This window comes from Cetorhinus maximus, chromosome 8, assembly GCF_964194155.1.
Source record: "Cetorhinus maximus chromosome 8, sCetMax3.hap1.1, whole genome shotgun sequence".
NCBI classification, from domain to species: Eukaryota; Metazoa; Chordata; class Chondrichthyes; order Lamniformes; family Cetorhinidae; genus Cetorhinus; species Cetorhinus maximus.
Window position 1 is genome coordinate 82602556 of NC_135886.1, and position 21320 is coordinate 82623875.

A 21320-nucleotide genomic window follows, 5' to 3' on the forward strand; every position below is an offset into this window, starting at 1 on the left:
GGGGGAAGGGATCGAAATAGGCTAAAAGGTAGAGATAAAACAATGGATGGAAATACGTTTAAAATAATGGAAATAGATGGGAAAAGAAAAATCTATGTAAATTATTGGAAAAAAGGGGGATCGGAAAGGGAGTGGGGATGGAGGAGAGAGTTCATGATCTAAAATTGTTGAACTCAATATTCAGTCCGGATGGCTGTAAAGTGCCTAGTCAGAAGATGAGGTGCTGTTCCTCCAGTTTGCGTTGAGCTTCACTGGAACATTGCAGCAGGCCAAGGATGGACATGTGGGCATGAGAGCAGGGTGGAGTGTTGAAATGGCAAGTGACAGGGAAGTCTGGACCATGCTTGCGGACAAACCGAAGGTGCTCTGCAAAGCGGTCACCCAGTCTGCATTTGGTCTCTCCAATGTAGAGGAAACCGCATTGGGAGCAACGAATGCAGTAGACTAAATTGAGGGTAGTGCAAGTGAAATGCTGCTTCACTTGAAAGGAGTGTTTGGGCCCTTCGACAGTGAGGAGAGGGGAAGTAAAGGGGCAGGTGTTGCACCTTCTGTGATTGCATGGGAAGGTGCTGTGGGAGGGGGCTGAGGTGTAGGGGGTGATGGAGGAGTGGACCAGGGTGTCCCGGAGGGAATGATCCCTGTGGAATGCCGCCGGGAGGGTGAAGGGAAGATGTGTTTGGTGGTGGCATCATGGTTGACAGGGGCCTCAACCGTGTCCAGCCCATCTCCCGCGCATCTGCCTTCACACCTTCCTCTCCCTCCCAGAAACATGATAGGGTCCCCCTTGTCCTCACTTATCACCCCACCAGCCTCCGCATTCAAAGGATCATCCTCCGCCATTTCCGCCATCTCCAGCATGATGCCACCACCAAACACATCTTCCCTTCACCCCCCCGGTGGCATTCCGCAGGGATCATTCCCTCTGGGACACCCTGGTCCATTCCTCCATCACCCCCTACACCTCAACCCCCTCCCATGGCACCTTCCCATGCAACCGCAGAAGGTGCAACAGCTGCCCCTTTACTTCCCCTCTCCTCACCGTCCAAGGGCCCAAACACTCCTTTCAAGTGAAGCAGCATTTCACTTGCACTTCCCTCAATTTAGTCTACTGCATTCGCTGCTCCCAATGCGGTTTCCTCTACATTGGAGAGACCAAACGCAGACTCGGTGACCGCTTTGCGGAACACCTTCGGTCTGTTCGCAAGCATGACCCAGACCTCCCTGTTGCTTGCCATTTCAACACTCCACCCTGCTCTCATGCCCACATGTCCATCCTTGGCCTGCTGCAATGTTCCAGTGAAGCTCAACGCAAACTAGAGGAACAGCACCTCATCTTCCGACTAGGCACTTAACAGCCTTCCGGACTGAATACTGAGTTCAACAATTTTAGATCATGAACTCTCTCCTCCATCCCCACCCCCTTTCCGATCCCCCTTTTTTCCAATAATTTACATAGATTTTTCTTTTCCCACCTATTTCCATTATTTTTAAATGTATTTCCATCCATTGTTTTATCTCTACCTTTTAGCCTATTTCAATCCCTTCCCCCCACCCCACCCCCACTAAGGTTATCTGTACCTTGCTTGTCCTGCTTTCTACCCTTAATGTCACCTGTTAGCACATTTCTTAGCTAATATCACCACCATCAACACCTCTATGTCCTTTTGTCTACGACATCTTCTGGCAATCTCCACCTATCACTGGCCCTCTATCCAGCTCTACTTGTCCCACTCCCCCTTTATTTCACCTCTCTTCTATTTTTCCTTGGTTCTGTTGAAGAGTCATACGGACTCGAAACGTTAACAACACTTAATATATTGTTAATAAACCCTTTCCAGAGAGAAGTTTCTTACAATGTCTGTTATAAATCTGATCATCTGGATTGAATCCCTGCACTTGTCTCTTTTGTAGACCCTCAAGATGAGCTCTATATGGACATAGTTCCAGTTTACCCAGTTTGCTGCTGTTACACTGGTGCTGAGAAGTGGTAGTCAGTTTATAGTTTTATACCATGGGGATTTTTTCATGTTAAAATGGATTTTATTTTGAATAAATGAGCCAGGAGAGATGTTAACAGCCTTTTAGACCTTGTAGGAGAAGCAAGCCTGCAATTTCCCACCCACGGTAGTCTCCAAACCTGAGCACAACTGCAAATCCCACAGTCATCTGTCAGTCTCTGTTTTAAGCAAGTTGGAGGAACTATCAAGGAAAGTTGTCAGGCTGTTAGTTCATGCATGGTGGTCATTTTGTAGCTTAATGATGTTACAAACAGGGAAGAGAGATAAACTGAAACCCCCAATTTTCCTTCCCTTTGTTACAACCCACCCCCAGGTGAGGTTCCTCAAAGTTGTTGATCCAGGCGAGACCCCTCAATTTGTCACCATCTGGCTGGGACACCCCCAACTTGTTATGCCCCGGGTGAGGAGGGACGAACTGGATCCCTGTCTTTATTCAGCCCCACCACCACACTTCTGTTGGTCGCAACAAGATTTAATCTAAAAAGGATCCCCTTTGTGGATACCTTTTCCCAGACCCAATCGTTCATGTTTTGAAGGAACCAATTTGATCAGACCCTTGACTAAAAGGTAAAAGTAAGTTTATTAACTACTAAAGGCAAGAAATGATAAAACACATGCATATACGGTTATACCGGTTAAAAGTAAGAATTTAGTTTCAAGTAAATGAATATATATATAATATATATATATATATAAAAATAAAAATAAAAATAAAAGGCTATACAGAACAGTTCTTGACTCATGGGGAGTAGGTGATTGAGCATTGCGATTCGAGGTTCCAGTAGAGTTGACTCTGGCAGACGAATAGTCGGTTTCAAGGTTCCAGTAGTGTTGAATTCGGTAGAAAAGGAGGGGGATCAGGATACCTGCAAAATGGTGATTGATCTCACACTTGCACAGTACATGGGGTACTGTGTGTGGCTGTTAATTCTGAGTCAAACTACCAGCATTTGCTCTCTCTCAGAACACTTAACAATAGACAGACACCAGGGCAGCTTTTCAACTCACTTTTAACCCCCCATTTGTATATTCTAAGTGGGAAGTGAAATCACAAATCTGTCTGGGCATTGCTCACAGGATTTCTTGATGAGATGATGCTCATCTCCCATTATGTCCCATTGTCTCTACTGGAGAGAGCAATTAGTTCCTGGATGTCTTTAGCAGTACCTTGTATAGCAACAGGGTGGGGTTCCATTATCTCTTAGGGAGACACCCTCTAGCCAGTGGCTTGTGTGCATTTTAAAAACTCAGGTCTTATTTTTAAAGTCCAATATTTCGGGATGCAATTTGGTGTTTTTTCCTTCATTATCATGACACCTTCTGTCCATAATCAGTGTAGTTTATTTTTGAAAAGGCTAATGTTCCTAAACTCTCGTTAGCGTGTGGACAATTTAAAAATCACCAGCAGCAAGCTTTCATGGAGTTAAAAAGGGAGGATTGTTATTCACACGTCACCCTGGAAAGTCTAACACTATATCAATCACACATCACACACCCAAGAAAGTTACAATTTCTACAAGTATTAAAACCAAGCAGAATAGTTCGCAGCTCAAGTGTCTTTGAGAGTACAGTGAAGGAGTTTCCCACTCTGGAATTTTAGTTCAGATAAGTTCAGATGGCTGGGTCAGATCCAGATTAACTGCAGGATTCCTTCGAGGGGAAGATTGCTCAGCAGGTCATGTAGACAGGCACTGGTGGCTGTTGTAACCGGAGGTCCGATCTCTTTACAGGCAAACTCAGAGCTGTTTGGAAACAGGCTGGAGGAGACCTTTTAAAAAGCATCTGAGCCTCTCAGTTCTTGAAAGGCCAAATGGCACAGCCTTTCTGTGCAACTGTGGTATATTAATGTTGGTCAGCAGACTGTCCAGGTCTCTTCTGGGTTTTGGAATACAAGATTTTCAATATCTGAGAACTGTTTTAATCACTTGATTAATAGCCATTGATGCATGACAAAATGATGCCCTTCCATAGTAAAAAAATTACTGTAGTTTCAGTCACATGGTCAAAGACCATTGCTTTTCAATATTAGGTAAATGGTGGTCTTTCGCACTTCATTTGTGGATAACTGGTCTCGATAGCTTTCCTTTGGTACATCACAAACCTGGAGTCATAGACTCTAGCGGCAGGATTTTCCACACCCACCTGCCACCATGATCTGCTGGTCCTGCCACAAGTCAATGGACTTCTGGCTGGGGTGCCGCCACGCCTGTGGCGGATCCCACCCACAATGGGACCGGAAAATCCCGGCCTAGGAGACTATTGACTCTGTGATTTGGATAACACTTTCACATTAGCAGGTATGAAATTCCACAGAGGTGTGCTGTTTAGGTATATCCATTCAAGGGGTGGTGGTGGGAGGGGGTGTGTGGGAACCTCCACCCATTATAATCCAATTCGGAACTTTCCAGAAGCTTGATAGTCTGTCGAAGTTGCAAATGGTCACCGGACTCTCTTGACAGACATATTAATGGTTCATCAGGGTCCATTTTAAAAGAAACAGTTTTTTAAAATTGCAATATCTTCAAGCCTGTACTGGCATGACACTGACATCTCTATTTTCGAAGTAACAATTTTAAAAAGCAGAGGAATAGGAGTAGACCATTTATCCCCTTGAACCTGTTGCACCATTCAATGAGATCATGGCTGATCTGTGACCTAAGTCAATATACCCACCCTTTCCTCATATGCCTTAATATCTTCAATTAATAAAAATCTATCAAGCTCAGATTTTAAATTAACAATTGATCTAGCAGCAATTGCTGTTTATGAAAGAAAGCTCCAAATTTCTATCATTTTTTGTATGTAGAAATGCTTCCTAACTTCAGTCCAAATTTTTAGACTATGTTCCAAGTCCTAGATTCCCAACCAGTGGAAATAGTTTCTCTCTTTCTATGCTATCTGTTCCCCTTAATATCTTGAAAACTTCAATCATTTCACCCCTTAACCTTCTGAATTCCAGCCAATACAACCTTAATTTGTGTGATCTTTCCTTGTAACTTAACCCTCAGAGGTTCATTCTAGTAAATCTACACTTCACTCCTTCCTAGGCCATTATTTCTTTCCTAAGCGTCCAGAAATGCAAAACTAGGGTTTTGTATAGCTGAAACACAGCTTCCACCCCCTTATACTCTCATCCTTGTCAAATATTGGTGAGCGTTCTATTAGTCTTTTTTATTACCTTTTGTACCTGTTCGTGATATTTTAATGATCCTGGATTTGGACCTCCAAGTCTTTTTTGGTTTCCACCAATTCCACTTTTTCACCAGTTAGAAAGTATCCTGTTCTGTCCTTTTTAGGTTCAAAGTGGATTACCTCACATTTGCCTCCATTAAAATCCATTGGCCACAGTTTTGCCCATTCAAATAATCTATCAATATCTCTGTAATGTTATACTTCGATCTACACTGCTTGCAATGTTGCCTATCTTTATGTCAGCAAATTTGCAGGTGGCTTTCTATCCCATTTTAAATAATTGTTATTAAATTTGGTGAATTGTTGAGCCCCAACACGGATTCCTGTAAGACACCACTAATTACAGCCTGGCAATTGTAAAACCTGCCAAGCTTTCGCTAATAACCTCATATCAAGGAATTTATTAATACTTTATGGAGTTCCATATAAATAACATTCATTGATATTTCCCTATCCACTTCTTCAAACACCTCTTCAAAAAATTCAGTTGGGTTTGTCAGGCACGTACCCTTTACAAATCTATGCTGGCTCTCTGCAATCAGCTGAAAGTTTTCAAGGTGTTTAGTTACCCTATGGTTAATTATAAACCTTAGTAATTTCCCTACAACTGATGTTAGGCTGACTGGGCTATAATTTCCTGTTTTCCCCCTTTTGTCTTAAATAACAAAGCAACATGTGCAATTTTCCAATCTCAAGGGGGAAAAGTCTCTAGAGAATTTTGTCTGATCATATCTAGGGCATCTGCAATGTTCTCAGCTACTTCCTTTAAAATCTGGCCCTGAGATTTATCACCCTTTAGTCCCGTTGTTACATACATTAGTTTGCATTTGATGTGTCTCTGTCCCTGTTACAATATTAGTTTCCTTGAGATGTCCAGCTCTGCTGTAAATGAAAACACAAAGTAATTGATCAATCTGTATGCCATATCTTTACTTTTGTTAACAATATAACAGTTATCAGTTTTCAAAGAGTTCACATTGTTCCTGACTACCCAATTTTCACCAATATAATTGTAATTTTGTTTTCCCCTGTGGTCTTTGTGTTCAAAGCACCTCAGTTAGGGACAGAAACGAGATTTTTCATGACGTCTCCTTCTGAAGAGCCCCACTGTTCCAGAATGCCGACAATACTGCTTTAGTACCAGTGAGAGTGTTGTCGACAAGCTGGGTAGTTCTAGCGATTCTCAATACCAGGTGGCCAGGTTGCTAACTAGTCATTCCTAATAAGTGTATTTTTTTGCTAAGAGGGGTGGGGGAGGGGAGAGACAAATAAAACGGTCCATTCAAACAAAGCCCCCCTTCGGCCTTAATAGGAGACTGTGGCAGAATGCTGACTCAGCACCATTTTCTATAGTGAATGTGTATAGAGCTACCGTCAATGCTTTGAGTGGTCCCCTCCATTATCACCTCCCATAAGAGAAGCAGTAAAGGTGGTCTGGGGAAATTTACAGTAGACAGTTGGAATAAGTAGCATTCCATTCAAATGGCCTCTCTGGGTGTTCGCGCCTTGCAGATGGATTTTGTTTAAATTGCTTCCCGCTATCTCACTGGCCATCTTCCAGATACAGATAAAATTCAACATCGCTTATAGAGAACAAACGTCCACAAATGAACCTTGAACAGCTGGACGCATGGCTGAAAAGATCCTGATCTGCAAAAAGTGACTGATAGAACTGTTCCTCCCAGGCGTGGACACACTGAGGGATCAGACTGAGGCAATCCTGGGATGCTTCAAAAACCCAGAAGAAATACAGGAATTTCTGCGGACAGTCCAAACAGAGACATCAACAGATTGGATGCTCTTAAACCAGGAGATTCTATTCCTGAGGACAAATCATCCTGTTGCAGTCAGGAAAGAAGCTAGACACGCGCTGGTGTCAATTCTTATTTATATGTGTAAGCTGAACTTTTTTTTTTAAAAGAATGACCACTCCCGAGTAATACTACATTAATAAATATTTCAAAGACAGGGGAATCACTTGAGATTACTTTTGTGAGCTCGTTTCGTCACTGCTGCCTCTTGAAATATATTTTGCTCACCCTCTGATACTTGCATGCTTAAATTTTCTAAATGTGGGTATTGATCAGCAGATCAGTGAGCGACAGACAGACAGATGTGAATTTGGCAGCTTAAAGCTGAGAGATAACTACAGGCCGACCTATAATTACGCTATTGAAAACAATGTAACGCACAACAGCAAAGAATCTAATCTTGTGGAAATGGTGGAGCTGCAACATTCCCACTGGAAGGAAAAGCAGTTTGAAATGCAAAGCACTGGATAGGATGGCATTGAAAAGTAAGTGTGTTTAACGGGTGGTCTTCAAATTGCCCTGAATACTGAGGTATAGTGTTTTTGAAGTGCCGATTAGGCAGCTACTTTTGTGCAAACACTCTGAACATCTGCCCTTTTCAATGAATGGAAGTGGATTGTTGCAAAACATGGAGGAATGAGTGTGGCACACAACATGGACTGACCGCAGTCTTGGACTGTTTCAGGGTGGCACTCAATGGGATGTTTCGTATGCTGAGCCCTGTAGTAATCCAAAAGGAGCATCACAGGATCTAAAGGAAAATAGTGTGGATGCTGAAAATCTGAAATAAAAATAGAAAATGCTGAAAGCATTCAGCAGATCAGGAAGCACCTGTAGAAAAGAAACAGATGTAATGATTCAGCTCAATGACCTTTGATCAGAATTGGTGATTTAGGCTTTACTGGCCAATAACATTTATTTTCTTTCTTTCTCATTCTCTCCCTTTTCTTCTCTCACGCTCTCACTCACATATATCCTTGCCTCCTCCTTATTCCTCACTTCTACACCCCTTAGCCTCAAATTCAATAATCTCCCAGGTGTCAACTCAAGCCCTGAAATGCATAACCTTGGTGCTTTGCTCAACCCATACTCAAATGTTCCTTCCCTATCGCTGGGTCAAAGTCCTGGGACTTCCTCCCTAACAGCACTGTGGGTATTCCTACACCACATGGACTGCAGCGGTTCAAGAAGGCAGCTCACTACCACCTTCTCAAGGGCAATTAAGGAGGGGCAGTAAATGCTGGCCTAGCCAGCAACAACCATTTCCCATGAATGAATAAAAAAAGCTCATTCTTCTGAACCTAATCTGTCAGAAATAAGGGAAAGTGTTCTGGACACAAGCAAAGTGTGAAATAAAAAAATATTTTTCAAGGTATCAGTGAAAGGGATTGTACAAGACAAATGTGGGCTTACTTGGTATTTCCTGAGTTGTTGCACATTTAAGTGTAGGATTATAAGAAATACCTACGTTGATTTCTAAGTACAGAAGAATTTCCCATTTTTAAATAAGAATTTCCTTTTTTTTCACCTGGTTTCCCTTTTCTGTCTGATATTCATGTCCCCCTGAGGCTGTTTTTGTAGATATCATGGGATCAGGAAGTCCAAAAGCATGAATAGCAAAAGCCCAATGCCAATGCCAATGCCAATGCCAAATTTTGTTACTACTGTATTTCAAAAATGTCTATACTTATGATGATCAGACACATGCTGAATTCACTTGATCACAATTGATAAAGGGACTTGCATGTGATGCATTGTCAGATGAGAACAAAACACACAATTCCCATTTATTTCCTAATGATTTCTTAATGTATGCAAAGCCCATTGTGTGCAGCCTGATCACATGTAAGTGTTACTGCTGAGTATGCTGCTCTTTAAAAGCAGGGGTAAGCCTGAAAAGTGCCCCTGCTCAGGCCTCAGGTGGGAAGCAGGGGAAGGAGGCACCTCCATCAGCAGCCTCCTTTCAACATCAGGAACACCACCCCCCCACCCCAAAAGGCTTGTCCCTGTGGGTGCTCTCCCACCCTGCTCCCCAGCCTCTCCATCAATACCCCCGTCCTCCCGCGGCCCAACGTCCCACTCCCCTCACAGCTCCCCTTCCCACCCTGAGACCCTCATATTGAACTCCCGAGGCTTAGACTCTGGGGACTGCTTGCAGTCCCAGTCCTGTCCACTGCAGCTTCTGGCACTGCTGGGACTAGAGAGCAGCTGGCTAATCAGATTGGAGTGTCAGCTATTTACAATTTATATTAGTGATTTAGACAAAGAGACCTGGATTATTGCAAGTTTGCTGTCAATACACAGTTAGGTGGGAATGTGCATTGTGAGGTAGACACAAAGAGGCTGCAAAGGCAAGTTAAGTGAGTGGGCAACAAGGTGGTTGATGGCGTACAAAGTGGGGAAACTCTTTCGAGTTACCAACAGTCACAGATTGCAACTTCTTTCGAGTACAATCGCAGTTCTTGGTTTTTCCAGGTGTGGGACATGAACCCACAACCCTCTGATTCAAAGGCGATGGTGCTATGGACTGAGCCACAGCTGACACCTCCCCAAAGTGGGGAAGTGGGAGGTTATTCACTATCATAATAAGTAGAAAAGTAGGACACATTTTTAAAAGGTGTCAGATTTCTAAATGCTGACGTTCAGAGAGACTTGGGTTAACTCGTGCAAGGAATGAGAAACTTAACATATAGGAAGGCAAATGGCCTTCATTGCAAGGGGATCATAGGGCAAGAATAAGAAAGTCTTGCTGCAATTGTACAGTGTTTTGGTGACACCACCTTCAGTACTGAGTGCAGTTTTCCCATATTTAAGGAAGGACATATTTGCATTAGAGACATAACAGTGAAGGTTCACTGGATTGGTTCCTGGGATGAGAGGGTTGTCCTGTGATAGGAGACTGAGTAAATTGGGCCTTTACTCTTTGGAGTTTAGAAGAATAAGAGGCGATCTCATTGAAACATACAAAGGTTCTGAAGGAGCTTGATAGGGTAGACAGTGAAAGGTTGATTCCCAAGGCTGGGGCATCTAAAACATGGGGGCAAGATCTGGAGTGAGTTGGGTGATTCCTTCACTCAGAGAGTTGTGAACCTTTGGAATGCTCTACCTCAGAGGGTTGTGGATGTTCATCAGTGAATATATTAAGACTGAGATGCATTGGTCTCTAAGAGAATCAAGTGCTGGTATTGAATGGTGGAACAGGCTGGGGCCACATAGTCTATCCCTGCTCTTTGTTTCTTACGCTCTTACATTCTTCTCCAGCCATTTGAGAACTGCTGAGTTTTTCCAGGTAATTTTGTTTTTGTTTTGGATTTCCAGCATCCGCAGTAGTTTTTAGTTTTTTGTTTTTATATCTGAGACCAGAACTGCTTAGTATGCACTTTGAATCAATAAAAGGCAATTTGGCTTTTGTTCTTTCTAAGCGACACACCATCAGCAGATGTTCGCATTATTTGATATTCCCCTTTTAGTGATGACTTTGCTTTTATTTAAGGAATCAATGGAAAAGCTGCAGACGAACAAACGGGACAATCCAGACCAGGTTTTGCAGTCGCTCCCCTCAGTTCCATTTGCACGTTGTGTCAGTGAATGCTGATGGGGATAGGTCAGAATAACGCCGAGACCAGAAGAGAAAAGCGCTTTCATTGCAAGTGGGGATTCACAGAGAGGGCGGTGCACAGATTCGCTGGGCAGAGAGAATCGGATCGAGCGTAGATCGTTCAGATTGAGATATCCTTTGGGAACGGTCTCCAACTCCTGGCAACTGAGTCAGGCAATTGCCCAGGAGAAAACCAGCACAGATACCGCTGTGGCTGTAAGTGATCCAGCAAATCGTCAAATTGAACTGTGGGACCAACAACTGCTCTCTCGGATCTGATTGAGAACTCAACCGTTCATCGACTCGGACTGAGCCCTCAACTCCGGGGATTTATCCAGATCAGATCAGTGTGTAGATAGCGGAGCCCCAGCACCAACCCAAGGAGACAGGACCGCATCACACAGAAGCTGGACATTGGGGGGGTTACTTTCTGGGAGTGTTTGGGGAGGGGAGGGGGTTGGTTATTGTGGTTCTGCATTTCCATCCGATCACCAAAGTCATGTTTGCAGCAGAAACCTGAGCAACTGGTTCGGGGAAGCAACTTTGGAGAAGGTAAGACTGAACACCATGGGTCCCTTTCCCCTTTGTTTAATGCTCAGCAGATTGAATGCAGACTAGATTATAAAGCTTACTATGTTATAAAGTATACATCAGCAATTGTTCAACTTTTAGGAGCTGTGGACTTGGCCGTTCATCAGGGGCTAGCCGCTCCTCTGCAGAAGTAGCTTCCATCGATATGCATGCTGCTTGAAAGGATATCTCACCAGATTCATCCAGTTTGACCCCACCAACAACAGCTGGAGCCAGGCTGGCAGACCTCTTGGCTCCAATTGAATATTTACAGAAACCGTGTTTATGGAACAAACAGGTCGCTGGGTTTAGCTAAACCCCAAACCAATCCAACCGCCTGGGAGACTGGGTCCTGCCATGTTTAGCATCCAGGTGACATAATCCCAACTGTGGATGAAGATGCAATGAATGCATCCAATGCATTTCATCTCTCGACTCTATGGTATTTGAAACGTATGGGTCTCGATCATCCAACGCACAATCAGTTCACCGTTAAGCATGTCAAGAGGTGTCAGTTGTGGCTCAGTTCATAGCACCCTCGCCTTTGAATCAGAAGGTTGTGGGTTCATGTCCCACTCTCGGAAAGCAAGAACTGTGAATGTACTTGAAAGAGTTACAATCTGTGACTGTTGAGAACTCGAAAGAAGTTAAGCATGTCAAACAGAACAGAACCGGTGCGGTTCAACCTCAAAATAAAATATAAGCATGCGTCTGAACAAATGTCTACATTTTTAACCCTTGTAATATTCTTGCCCTGCATTTATGTAGACATTTAATGGCAGACAAGACCCGTTATATCTATATTACTATAATATCAATTTAGGGCTTGTTAAAGATTTTAAATGTTTATTATATGTGCCTTTTAGGCTTTGAAAAGTTCAGTAAAGGCCAGGTGTTGGACTCATAGACGTCTACAGCACAGAAGGAGGCCATTCGGCCCATCGTGTCTGCACGGTCAACAAAATCTGACTACACCAATCTCAATTTCCAGCGCTTGGCCCATAGCCCTGGAGGCTATGGCAGCACAAGCGAATATCTAAATACTATTTAAATGTTATGAGAGTTTCTGACTCAACCACCCTTTCAGGCAGTGAGTTCCAGACACCCACTACCCTCTGGGTGAAAAAATTTCTCCTCAACTCCCCTCTTAGCCTCGTACCTCTTACCTTAAATCTATGCTCCCTGGTTATTGCCCCATCTATTAATGGAATAAGTGCCTTCCTATCCATCCTATCTATGCCCCTCATAATCTTATACACCTCTATCAGGTCCCCTCTCAACCTTCACTGCTCCAAGGAAAATAACCACAGCCTGTCCAATCTTTCCTCATAGCTCAGACCCTCCAGCCCAGGCAGCATCCTGGTAAATCTCCTCTGCACCATCTCCAGTGTGATCACATCCATCCAGAACTCCACACAGCACTCCAGTTGTGGCCTAACCAGCGTTTTATACAGTTCCAGCATAACCTTACTGCTCTTGTATTCTATGCTTTGGCTAATAAAGGCAAGAATCCCATAAACCTTCTTAACCACCTTACCTACCTGCCCTGCTACCTTCAGGGATTTGTGGATATGCACACCGAGGTCCCTCGGATCTTCAGTACTTTCCAGGGTTCTACCATTCATAGTGTAATCCCTTGCTTTGTTAGCCCTCCCCAAGTGAACCAGTGACACTGTCCATTTGGAATGGGAGACATCCTTGGGGGTGCTGTGGGAATGTGTTATAGCAGATGAACGGGGATAATAGAAACACAAAAAAGAGTCCAAGAGATGAGATGAGCAGACGGTGTTAAAACATCATACAACGAAAAACATTCTTCCAGTGTCATAGCAACAAAGGGATCATTAAAAAAGTTTGAGTTCTGGAAGGCAAAAGTGGTGTGAAATGAGGATGAAAATTAAAATGTTACTACAGGAATGTAGTTGTAAGAATGTTTTGAAATATCCAGCAAACATTAATTTGCTTCCCATTGTTTTGTTATAGGACCAATCGAGAACTTTAAAACAGGTGTGGCAGATGTCTTTGATAGGTTAAAGGGATTTAACATTTGTAAATCCTCTGGACCACATGATATATATCCAACAGACTGTGAGAAGTCAGGGAGGATATCTGGCGGAACTGGTTTATCACCCGCTGGGCACTGCTGAGGTAAGCAGGGGTAATACCTAGGGGTTACAACTCCGGTTCGGGCAATTAATTACCAGGCCTTTGAGTTATGGACAGGTTCACTGGTTCATGGCGACTGAATAAGTAAATTTCACATAGGATTTTAGGGGATTTTGCAGGAAATGTGCTAGTGTTTTGGAAGATCCCAGCAAGTTATTCAATATTTTTGTGTAAACTGCAAACCAGTGCCTTTGGTTGTGAGGAAAAATCAGAACAGCTAAGCTTTACAGTCCAGATGGAGGCAGTTAAGGGTTGGGGGGGGGTTGGGGGGGTGCGGGTGGGGGGGAAGAGGTTACCTCATGGCGGTTTATAAATGACATTGACACTGTAAGCCAAAAAATCTATTTTAAATCAAGGCAGGGAAGTAAGACCAGGGGACATCAAGTTAAATTAAAAATAGGAAGAACAGCTTTCTTCAAAAGCGATAAATGTTTGGAATACCGCCGGGCAACGAGAAACACGGGTGATCAACATAGTGAAATAAGAAGAGCGTGAGGGCCAGCGACCTTTACTGACCCTGCACTTATGAATGAAGAGGTTAGGCTTGCCAATTATAACTCTTTTCAATATTTCTTTGGTTAGATTAGGTATGGTTGTCTACACGGGTTCTACATTGATTTCAGTGACAGCATTCTGTCTGCAGGGGCTGTCAGTTTCACATGAACTGCATCTTTTAAAATGTCTTAACAATCTCACTTGGAGCAAACTGTTGTCAGATCACAAAGAGCTAATCGGATCCCCAACGCTTTGCCACTTAGAGCTGGACCATCATCAAGAGTCTTGTTGTTTTGCCCTATGACATGATTAATGAGAAACTGATCTTAAAAGACGCACTGTATGGAGGAGATCTGGTGAGGAGTGTGGAACACGCTGTTGCCAATTCTGAATACTAACATGCTGCAACATAGCGACTAGAATGTATGCATTTAAAAAGTCCCAGAATGAACAAGTTTTTGGTATGTGCTCTTTTCTGAAGATGCACTGTTGCTGTTTACAATTCTATCCCTGGGATGTTGCTAATTTAAAATTGTTTTCCCCTCCTCCCCCAGGTCCTTGGCTGATCTCAGTGGGTCGATGAGTTCTCTGGTGTACCCCGGACTGAAGGAACGGGAAGCGGTCACAATGAGGCACTATGGAGATTCAGTAACTCGCAGCAGGGCTTCCGGTGGCAGCAATGGACAGTTTCACTCGGGGCTGATCGCCTCTTCATGTGGAGTCCAGCAGCAGCAGTTCAGCCTGCACAGCCCGCAGCTGCTGGCCAGCTTGCAGCTGCAGAAACTCAACAGCCAGTACCACGGCTCGGCTCTGCACACTACTGCAGCCCCCGGGGGTAGCCAGGCATCGGCTGCTCCTCAGCCCCCAGCCCAGACAGTCCCGGCCTCCCACCCACCGGGTATCATTGATACGGACCTCATCGATGAGGACGTACTTATGACCCTGGTGCTGGATTTGGGATTGGACCGAGTGGATGAGCTACCTGAACTCTGGCTGGGACACAATGAGTTTGATTTTACCTCCGATGTGACTCCGACCTGCTGACAGTGAGCCAGCCTGGCCAGCTGCCAGTTATATATGTATGGACTGATCTGATCCCAACTGATTAAAATAGATCTCAGCTGGGCCGAAGTGAACTGATCTGAGAATGACTGCATTCAGTTCCCTATTTACAAGCTGTACCAATACTGTATACTCAGATAGTGGACTGGCTTTCTTTTCGCAAAGTGTTATGTCATAGAAATGTCATCTCTCAAGGAAAGAATTCCACATTGACCGAGTCGCAGTCGATGAAGGAGCTTGCTTGCAGTACCGCAGGACACCAGCGAGATGTGTTTGACACAAACGGAGCTGGTACTTGAAATCCTAATTTCTCGGAAACACAAAAGGATCTATGATCCTGTTTGATGTGCCTTAAAAAGTTGGCAACGTTTTTGTTTTTTTTTTCACCTGGGAGCTGGGGATGGTTAATCAGAACCATAGACATTCCCTTAAAGTTACACCAGCCATAACCCACTCTCTTGTTTTTCATTTGGATGGCAAATTTGAGACACTCAGCTCTGCAGGAAACACACTAATCCTCTCTTGTGGACAAAATTGGAAAATGCCAGATTGCTTTTTTGGACTTCTGAATTTGCTGTATTTAATTTGGGACTGGGATGGGCAGTGGCATAAGGATTTTGTCTCACCAGTCCATACTGCCATACATCACATGCCAGATATTTTATTTAACTTGAACACCCAAGTTGACATAAACTTGATGTAGTTCCTTTTGGATTGCATAAGCATCTCTACAAAATAGCATCATGTCCTGACCTATAGGGAGAAAAGGGCCAAAGCTTCTCCTTCAGGCTGTTCATAGTCTTCCAGATCCAGTCCATTGCCCTCCTCACCTTATCAGTTGTGTAAAAACTGGTTAAAGAAACACAAAAGAAAAATATATAGAAAACTACCAAATACAGCTGGAAGCTTGCTATTCAGGGTGAAAGCAGAGGGACAGCAGTGGCCATATCCCATGAAAAACACTGTTGAGCATTCAGTTGAGCATCCACAGCCTATGGTTTGTGTCCCATATCTATGGCCAAAGTAGTTTCAGCTTACTTCAGAGTTGTGGTGTTTACATAGCTCATATATATGTTATATATGGTTTATATATATGTATTATATGTAGCAATGGTAGTACTGATAGTGCTATGTTCCTGGTTTGTAAGGGGAGGTACAAAGGGACACTTCTCCCCAACAAGGGAGAGAAATCAGAATGCCTGTCACTCACTGTGGACAACTCTTGTGCTCCTTGTGGCCAGTTTCAGATTGATACTGGCAGAATCCTGAGGAGTCACCTGGTTCTTTTCCCCTTTCCTGAGCTGGGCTATTGTATGATATACAAAGTCCCAATGGTAGAAAACATATTTTCTAATTTAAGATATTAGACCCACACTATTAGACATTTAGATCCCACTAGGTAATAAAATAATCAAAGTAATGTGGAGGTAGGACATGGATTTGCACTGCAGTTCAATGCACAGTAAGTTCTATCACTCAGTAGTAAGTAGTATGTCATAAATGATCAGCTGTCCTTTTATACTAACAGGCAGCTTGATGTTCATTCTTGATCATGTGCAACTTAGAATTATCAGAAAGCAAAGCATGATTTTCTTTAAAAAATTAAAAGATTAAAGTTCAGGATTAAGTTCATCAGGTTTTAAGTTACAGCCCAAAAGGAACATGAGAGAAGCAGATTTGTTGCTGACATACAGCAGGTTGTGGATGGAGAAGGTAAATGTAGTGTGATTATAGCCAAGCCCTGCATATTCAATGGACAATCTTCAAGCTTGCTCATGTTTGTGTGCTAAAAGCAGGAGACAAACCGAATAATGCTTTCACAGTCTCAAGAGCTCTACATCAAAAATCAAAGTAGCATTAGGAGCAAGGGCCTGGGAGTGTTAGATGCTTTCCTTAGGGAGAAGAAGGAAGAATCAGCCAATCACCACATATCACTCTGTACAGCACACTCACTGGAGCTGGTTAGAGAGCACCGTTGTAAAAGAGGACCAGTTTTTTTGGGATGTGGGTGTTGTTAGCAAAGCCAGAATTTGTTGCCCTTGAACTGAGTTGCTTGCTTGGCCATTTTGGAAGGCAGTTAAGAGTCAACCACATTGTTGTGGATCTGGAGTCACATGTAGGCCAGACCAGGTAAGGATAGCAGATTTCCTTCCCCGAAGGATGTTTGTGAACCAGATGGGTTTTTACAACAATCAGTGATAGTTGTCATGGTCACCATTACTAGCTTTATATTCCAGAGTTATTAGTTGAATTCAAATTCTACTAGCTGCTGTTGTGGGTTTTGAACCTATATCCCCAAAGCATTAGTCAGGACTCTACATTACTAGCCAAGTGACATTACTGCAATGCCATCATGTCCCTTTAAGCTTGTTAAGCTCCCTTTAAGCTTAAGGTTACTTGTCAGCCCTCTTGCTTTGGAAATGGAGTTGGGATTGTCATCAGTAAAGAGAAAAATCTAAAAATATAGTTGTCAAGGGTGAAGAGAAGGAAATCATATAAAATAATTTGAGCAATGAAGCTGAGTAGTTAAGTAAGTTCAGTGTTATCTCCAGGTGGAAAGATGGGCACTGAAAATCTAAAATAGCTTATAATTATAATGACGGTTACAATCAGGAAAGCATTGCCTGAAAGGGTGGTAGAGGCAGATTTCGAAAGGGATTTGAATAAGCACCTAAAGGGAAAGAGTTTGCAGGAGAGTGGGACTATTTAAAGTGCTCTTACAGAGAAGTGCCTCAGACTTCTAAATGGGGAGTGAATTCAGAAATCTGGAGTGCAAAGAGACTTGGGAGTCCTAGTCCAGGATTCTCTTAAGGTTAACTTGCAGGTTGAGTCGGTAGTTAGGAAGGCAAATGCAATGTTGGCATTTATTTCGAGAGGACTAGAATATAAAAGCAGGGATGTGCTGCTGAGGCTTTATAAGGCTCTGGTCAGACCACATTTAGAATATTGTGAGCAATTTTGGGTCCCGTATCTCAGGAAGGATGTGCTGGCCCTGGAGAGGGTCCAGAGGAGGTTCACGAGAATGATCCCTGGAATGAAAGGCTTAACTTATGAGGAACGTTTGAGGACTCTGGGTCTATACTCGATGGAGTTTAGAAGGATGAGGGGGGATCTTATTGAAACTTACAGAATACTGAAAGGCCTGGATAGAGTGGATGTGGGGAGGATGTTTCCATTAGTAAGAGAGACTAGGACCCAAGGGCACAGCCTCAGAGTAAAGGGAAGACCTATTAGAACAGAGATGAGGAGAAACTTCTTTAGTCAGAGAGTGGTGAATCTATGGAATTCATTGCCACAGAAGGCTGTGGAGGCCAGGTCATTGAGTGTATTTAAGACCGAGATAGATAGGTTCTTGATTGGTAAGGGGATCAAAGGTTATGGGGAAAAGGCGGGAGAATGGGGTTGAGAAATCAGCCATGATTGAATGGCGGGGCAGACTCGATGGGCCGAATGGCCTAATTTCTGCTCCTATGTCTTATGGTCTTATGGACTTACTGGGCTGAATGCCTTCCTGTGTTGTAACCATTCTGTAATTCTTACAATTGATTAAGTGCAAACAACATATTTGATGGGAAACAGTTTCCTAGAAAAATTCTGAAGAACACAGATGTGATGAGTCAATTTGGGAGTTCAACAAATGTCAGTCACTTGCATGGTATTATGATGGAAATGACCTTCAGTTGTTCCCTACCATGGGGCTTAAGAGCAGTCCCTCTTAAATAAAAATGTGAAGTTTCTCTTTCCATTCCTAGTTTTTAATTGGACCATGTTCACACTAGTTTATTAATAGAAATAGAAAATGCTGGAAATACTCAGCGGGTCAGGCAGACATCATCTGTGGATAGAAACAGAATTAATGGGCTGAATTTTATGTGTCTCCAGCAGGTGTGTTTCCCATGGAGGGGGCATGTAAAATGGGGTGGGTGCCCATCCCACCACCTTCTCTCATATCCCCCAGCTCACTACCATAATAGGGGGGCAGGCGCCAAAATTGGCAGCCCACCCATCATATTAAAATGACAAATCTAGGGTCAATTAGGCTTGTTATCAAGCCAGTTGACCCTGATAATATGCTGCTCACACCATAATGCATTTGGTGTAGGCAACAGGACAGGAGCGGGAAGCCCAATTTTTACCCTCAAATGGTTAAAGGGTGGGAAAGAAGGGGGGAGGTCGCTCTTTGGGAGTTGCCCTTTGCTGATTGTGGGGTGGCTCCACTCCCTTAGACTGAACACCCCCCCTTCCTACCGATTCCCTCTCTTAAACCCAACCTACGCACCCCCCAACCCCCAATGCTCCCAAACATTCCCAGCCCAAGACCCTGGACTTAACTGCTCCAGGGACCCTAGGCCTTGGGGTCCTGTCTTCAGCTGCAGTCCCGGCCACTTCCACTGATTTGATTCCGCTGCGGGACTGATGGAGCTGCTGGCCAATCCGATTGTCCAGCAGCTCCAGAGGGTGGGTCCTACGCCCCAATGAGGGGCAGAAATCCCACTCAGCCCTCGTTAATGAGCCCTGCAGCACTTTATTGTGATGTGGTTTTCAGGGGATGTGCTGTCCGCACCCCCGTATTATTCCTCCCCATGTTTCAGGTCGTGATGACCCTTCATCAGAACAGTTCTGATGAAGGGTCACAGACCTGAAACATCAACAATGTTTCTTTCTACAGATGCTGCCTGACCTGCTGAGTATTTTCAGCATTTTCTGTTTTTAGTTCAGATTTCCAGGATCTTCAGTTTAATTCATAATAGTTTGGGCTCTAAGTGTCTGCTCATACAATTCCTACCCTATTCCCTGCCTTTGCTGTTCTTCAGGTATTTAAGGCAGGGATAAAATGAGAAAATTACAGGAACTGTGTCCTTAATGTCCTACACCACAGTTTTGAAACATTTGCAAAAGTCTGTTTGAAGAAAATACGGCAAATTCTTAAGATTTGCTTTCAACACAAAATAGATTTATAATGACCATATCAAAGGTGGAACATTATTTTATACAATATAGTGCTGTCAACTTAGACCTTTTCACAGGGTCATTTGATGTTGGATTGTTGATAAATATACACACTAAAAAAATCAAGATGACTTAAAACTGTGGCACTTTGGTCTTATTCTGGGTGAAATGTTATAGAACTGTTTAAAATGGCCCAAAATTATTTTACCAGCACTGTTACTTAATAAACATACAATTTGTCATATAGAAATGAAGAGTGTGAAGCATCTTATTTCATGGAGTTAACCATATGATGTGCATTTTTCAGGACAATACTCAATGATTCTGACTGTGACTTTTGGAATATATATTCTAGGATATGTGTGATTCTGTGAGAAAAGATGCAAAATGAATAGTTCTCAGTCTTTCTTTCAGTCTGCTATTTTGCTTTCTTTATGGGCAGGAATTTCACCCTGATATTGTGGTGGAAATGGAGGCACAATGGCACAAAACTTCATGGCACCGGTCTGTGTGCATGGGTAGCATTCCACCGCTGATCCCGCTCCGGAGCCACTTTGGAGAAGGCGGGATCAACGATGGAATGCTACCCATCCATATGCAGCGGGTAGCCAATTGAGGTCATTAAAAGGTCAATTAAGGCCTTGGATCAGAGGCCGACTGAAATTTTCAAGGGGTCCCTCCACAGCATTGGCAATATGGCAGCTGCCCAGAGGCAACCATCCGTGGCAGACCAGGGGAGTCGGTGCTTCAGGCAGACTCTGAGGACCTTCCCTGCGTACCTGGCCACAGCTGCAGCCACAGGCTCCCCCCTCCATAACTGTAGCCCAGTAGCCCTGGCCACTTTTTATTTCAGATTTTTTAAAGTTACTGATGGGGGTGGGACTCAAGATAGAGGTGCCCTCTCTCTCCCTTACCTGTAACAGTAGTCTGCAGTTCCTTCCATGCTGGAGGGCCTCCTATTGGCCTTCCAACTTCAAGAGACCACCCGCCATCTTTAATTGGACAACAAGCCATTGCTCTGGCCACTAATTGAATAAACAACAATTTCACTGTCAGGTGACTAATCCTGACATGCAATAGGGTCAGGACCTGCATTTGATCCCAATGTTGGAGGTTCTGACCCAAAATGCAAAATCCTGCCCTAAATCTCTGTATATTATCTTTTAATCTATTTTTCTTTTTCTTCTCACTCTCATCATCCTTATTTCTGTGTCCTTTTTTTGTCTCCTTATTCATCTCTCTCTTGGTGCTCTATGCCTCATTTTGTTTTACTTATCTGGTAAGTACTTTGATGTGTATTAGCCAGGCATTTCTCACTGTTAATGTGCAACATGAATTAGAACTTTAATGATAATGTCAGTGATTCGATACATTTAAAATGCCAGTGATTCAATACATTTAAAATGCCAAATCACTTGGAATAGAGTTAGAAAAAGTTGGCATAGCATATTGGTACTC

At 43.4% G+C, this 21320-nt stretch overlaps 1 protein-coding gene across 3 annotated transcripts; it reads left to right on the top strand.

Moving 5' to 3' along the window:
• Positions 1–11075: 11075 nt before the first annotated feature.
• cited1 (Cbp/p300-interacting transactivator, with Glu/Asp-rich carboxy-terminal domain, 1) lies at positions 11076–17638 on the top strand. 3 transcript variants are annotated; one of them, XM_078547187.1, is made up of 3 exons: positions 11086–11171; positions 13173–13337; positions 14405–17638. In XM_078547187.1, the coding sequence occupies exon 3, from the start codon at positions 14430–14432 to the stop codon at positions 14892–14894; it is 465 nt and encodes a 154-aa protein (XP_078403313.1). In that variant the 5' UTR covers positions 11086–11171; positions 13173–13337; positions 14405–14429; the 3' UTR covers positions 14895–17638. The 3 variants fall into 3 exon arrangements, with proteins under 3 accessions (XP_078403314.1, XP_078403313.1, XP_078403312.1); XM_078547188.1 differs by lacking the exon at positions 13173–13337 and having other exon boundaries at positions 11076–11171; XM_078547186.1 differs by lacking the exons at positions 11086–11171; positions 13173–13337 and adding an exon at positions 14109–14273.
• Positions 17639–21320: the final 3682 nt, after the last annotated feature.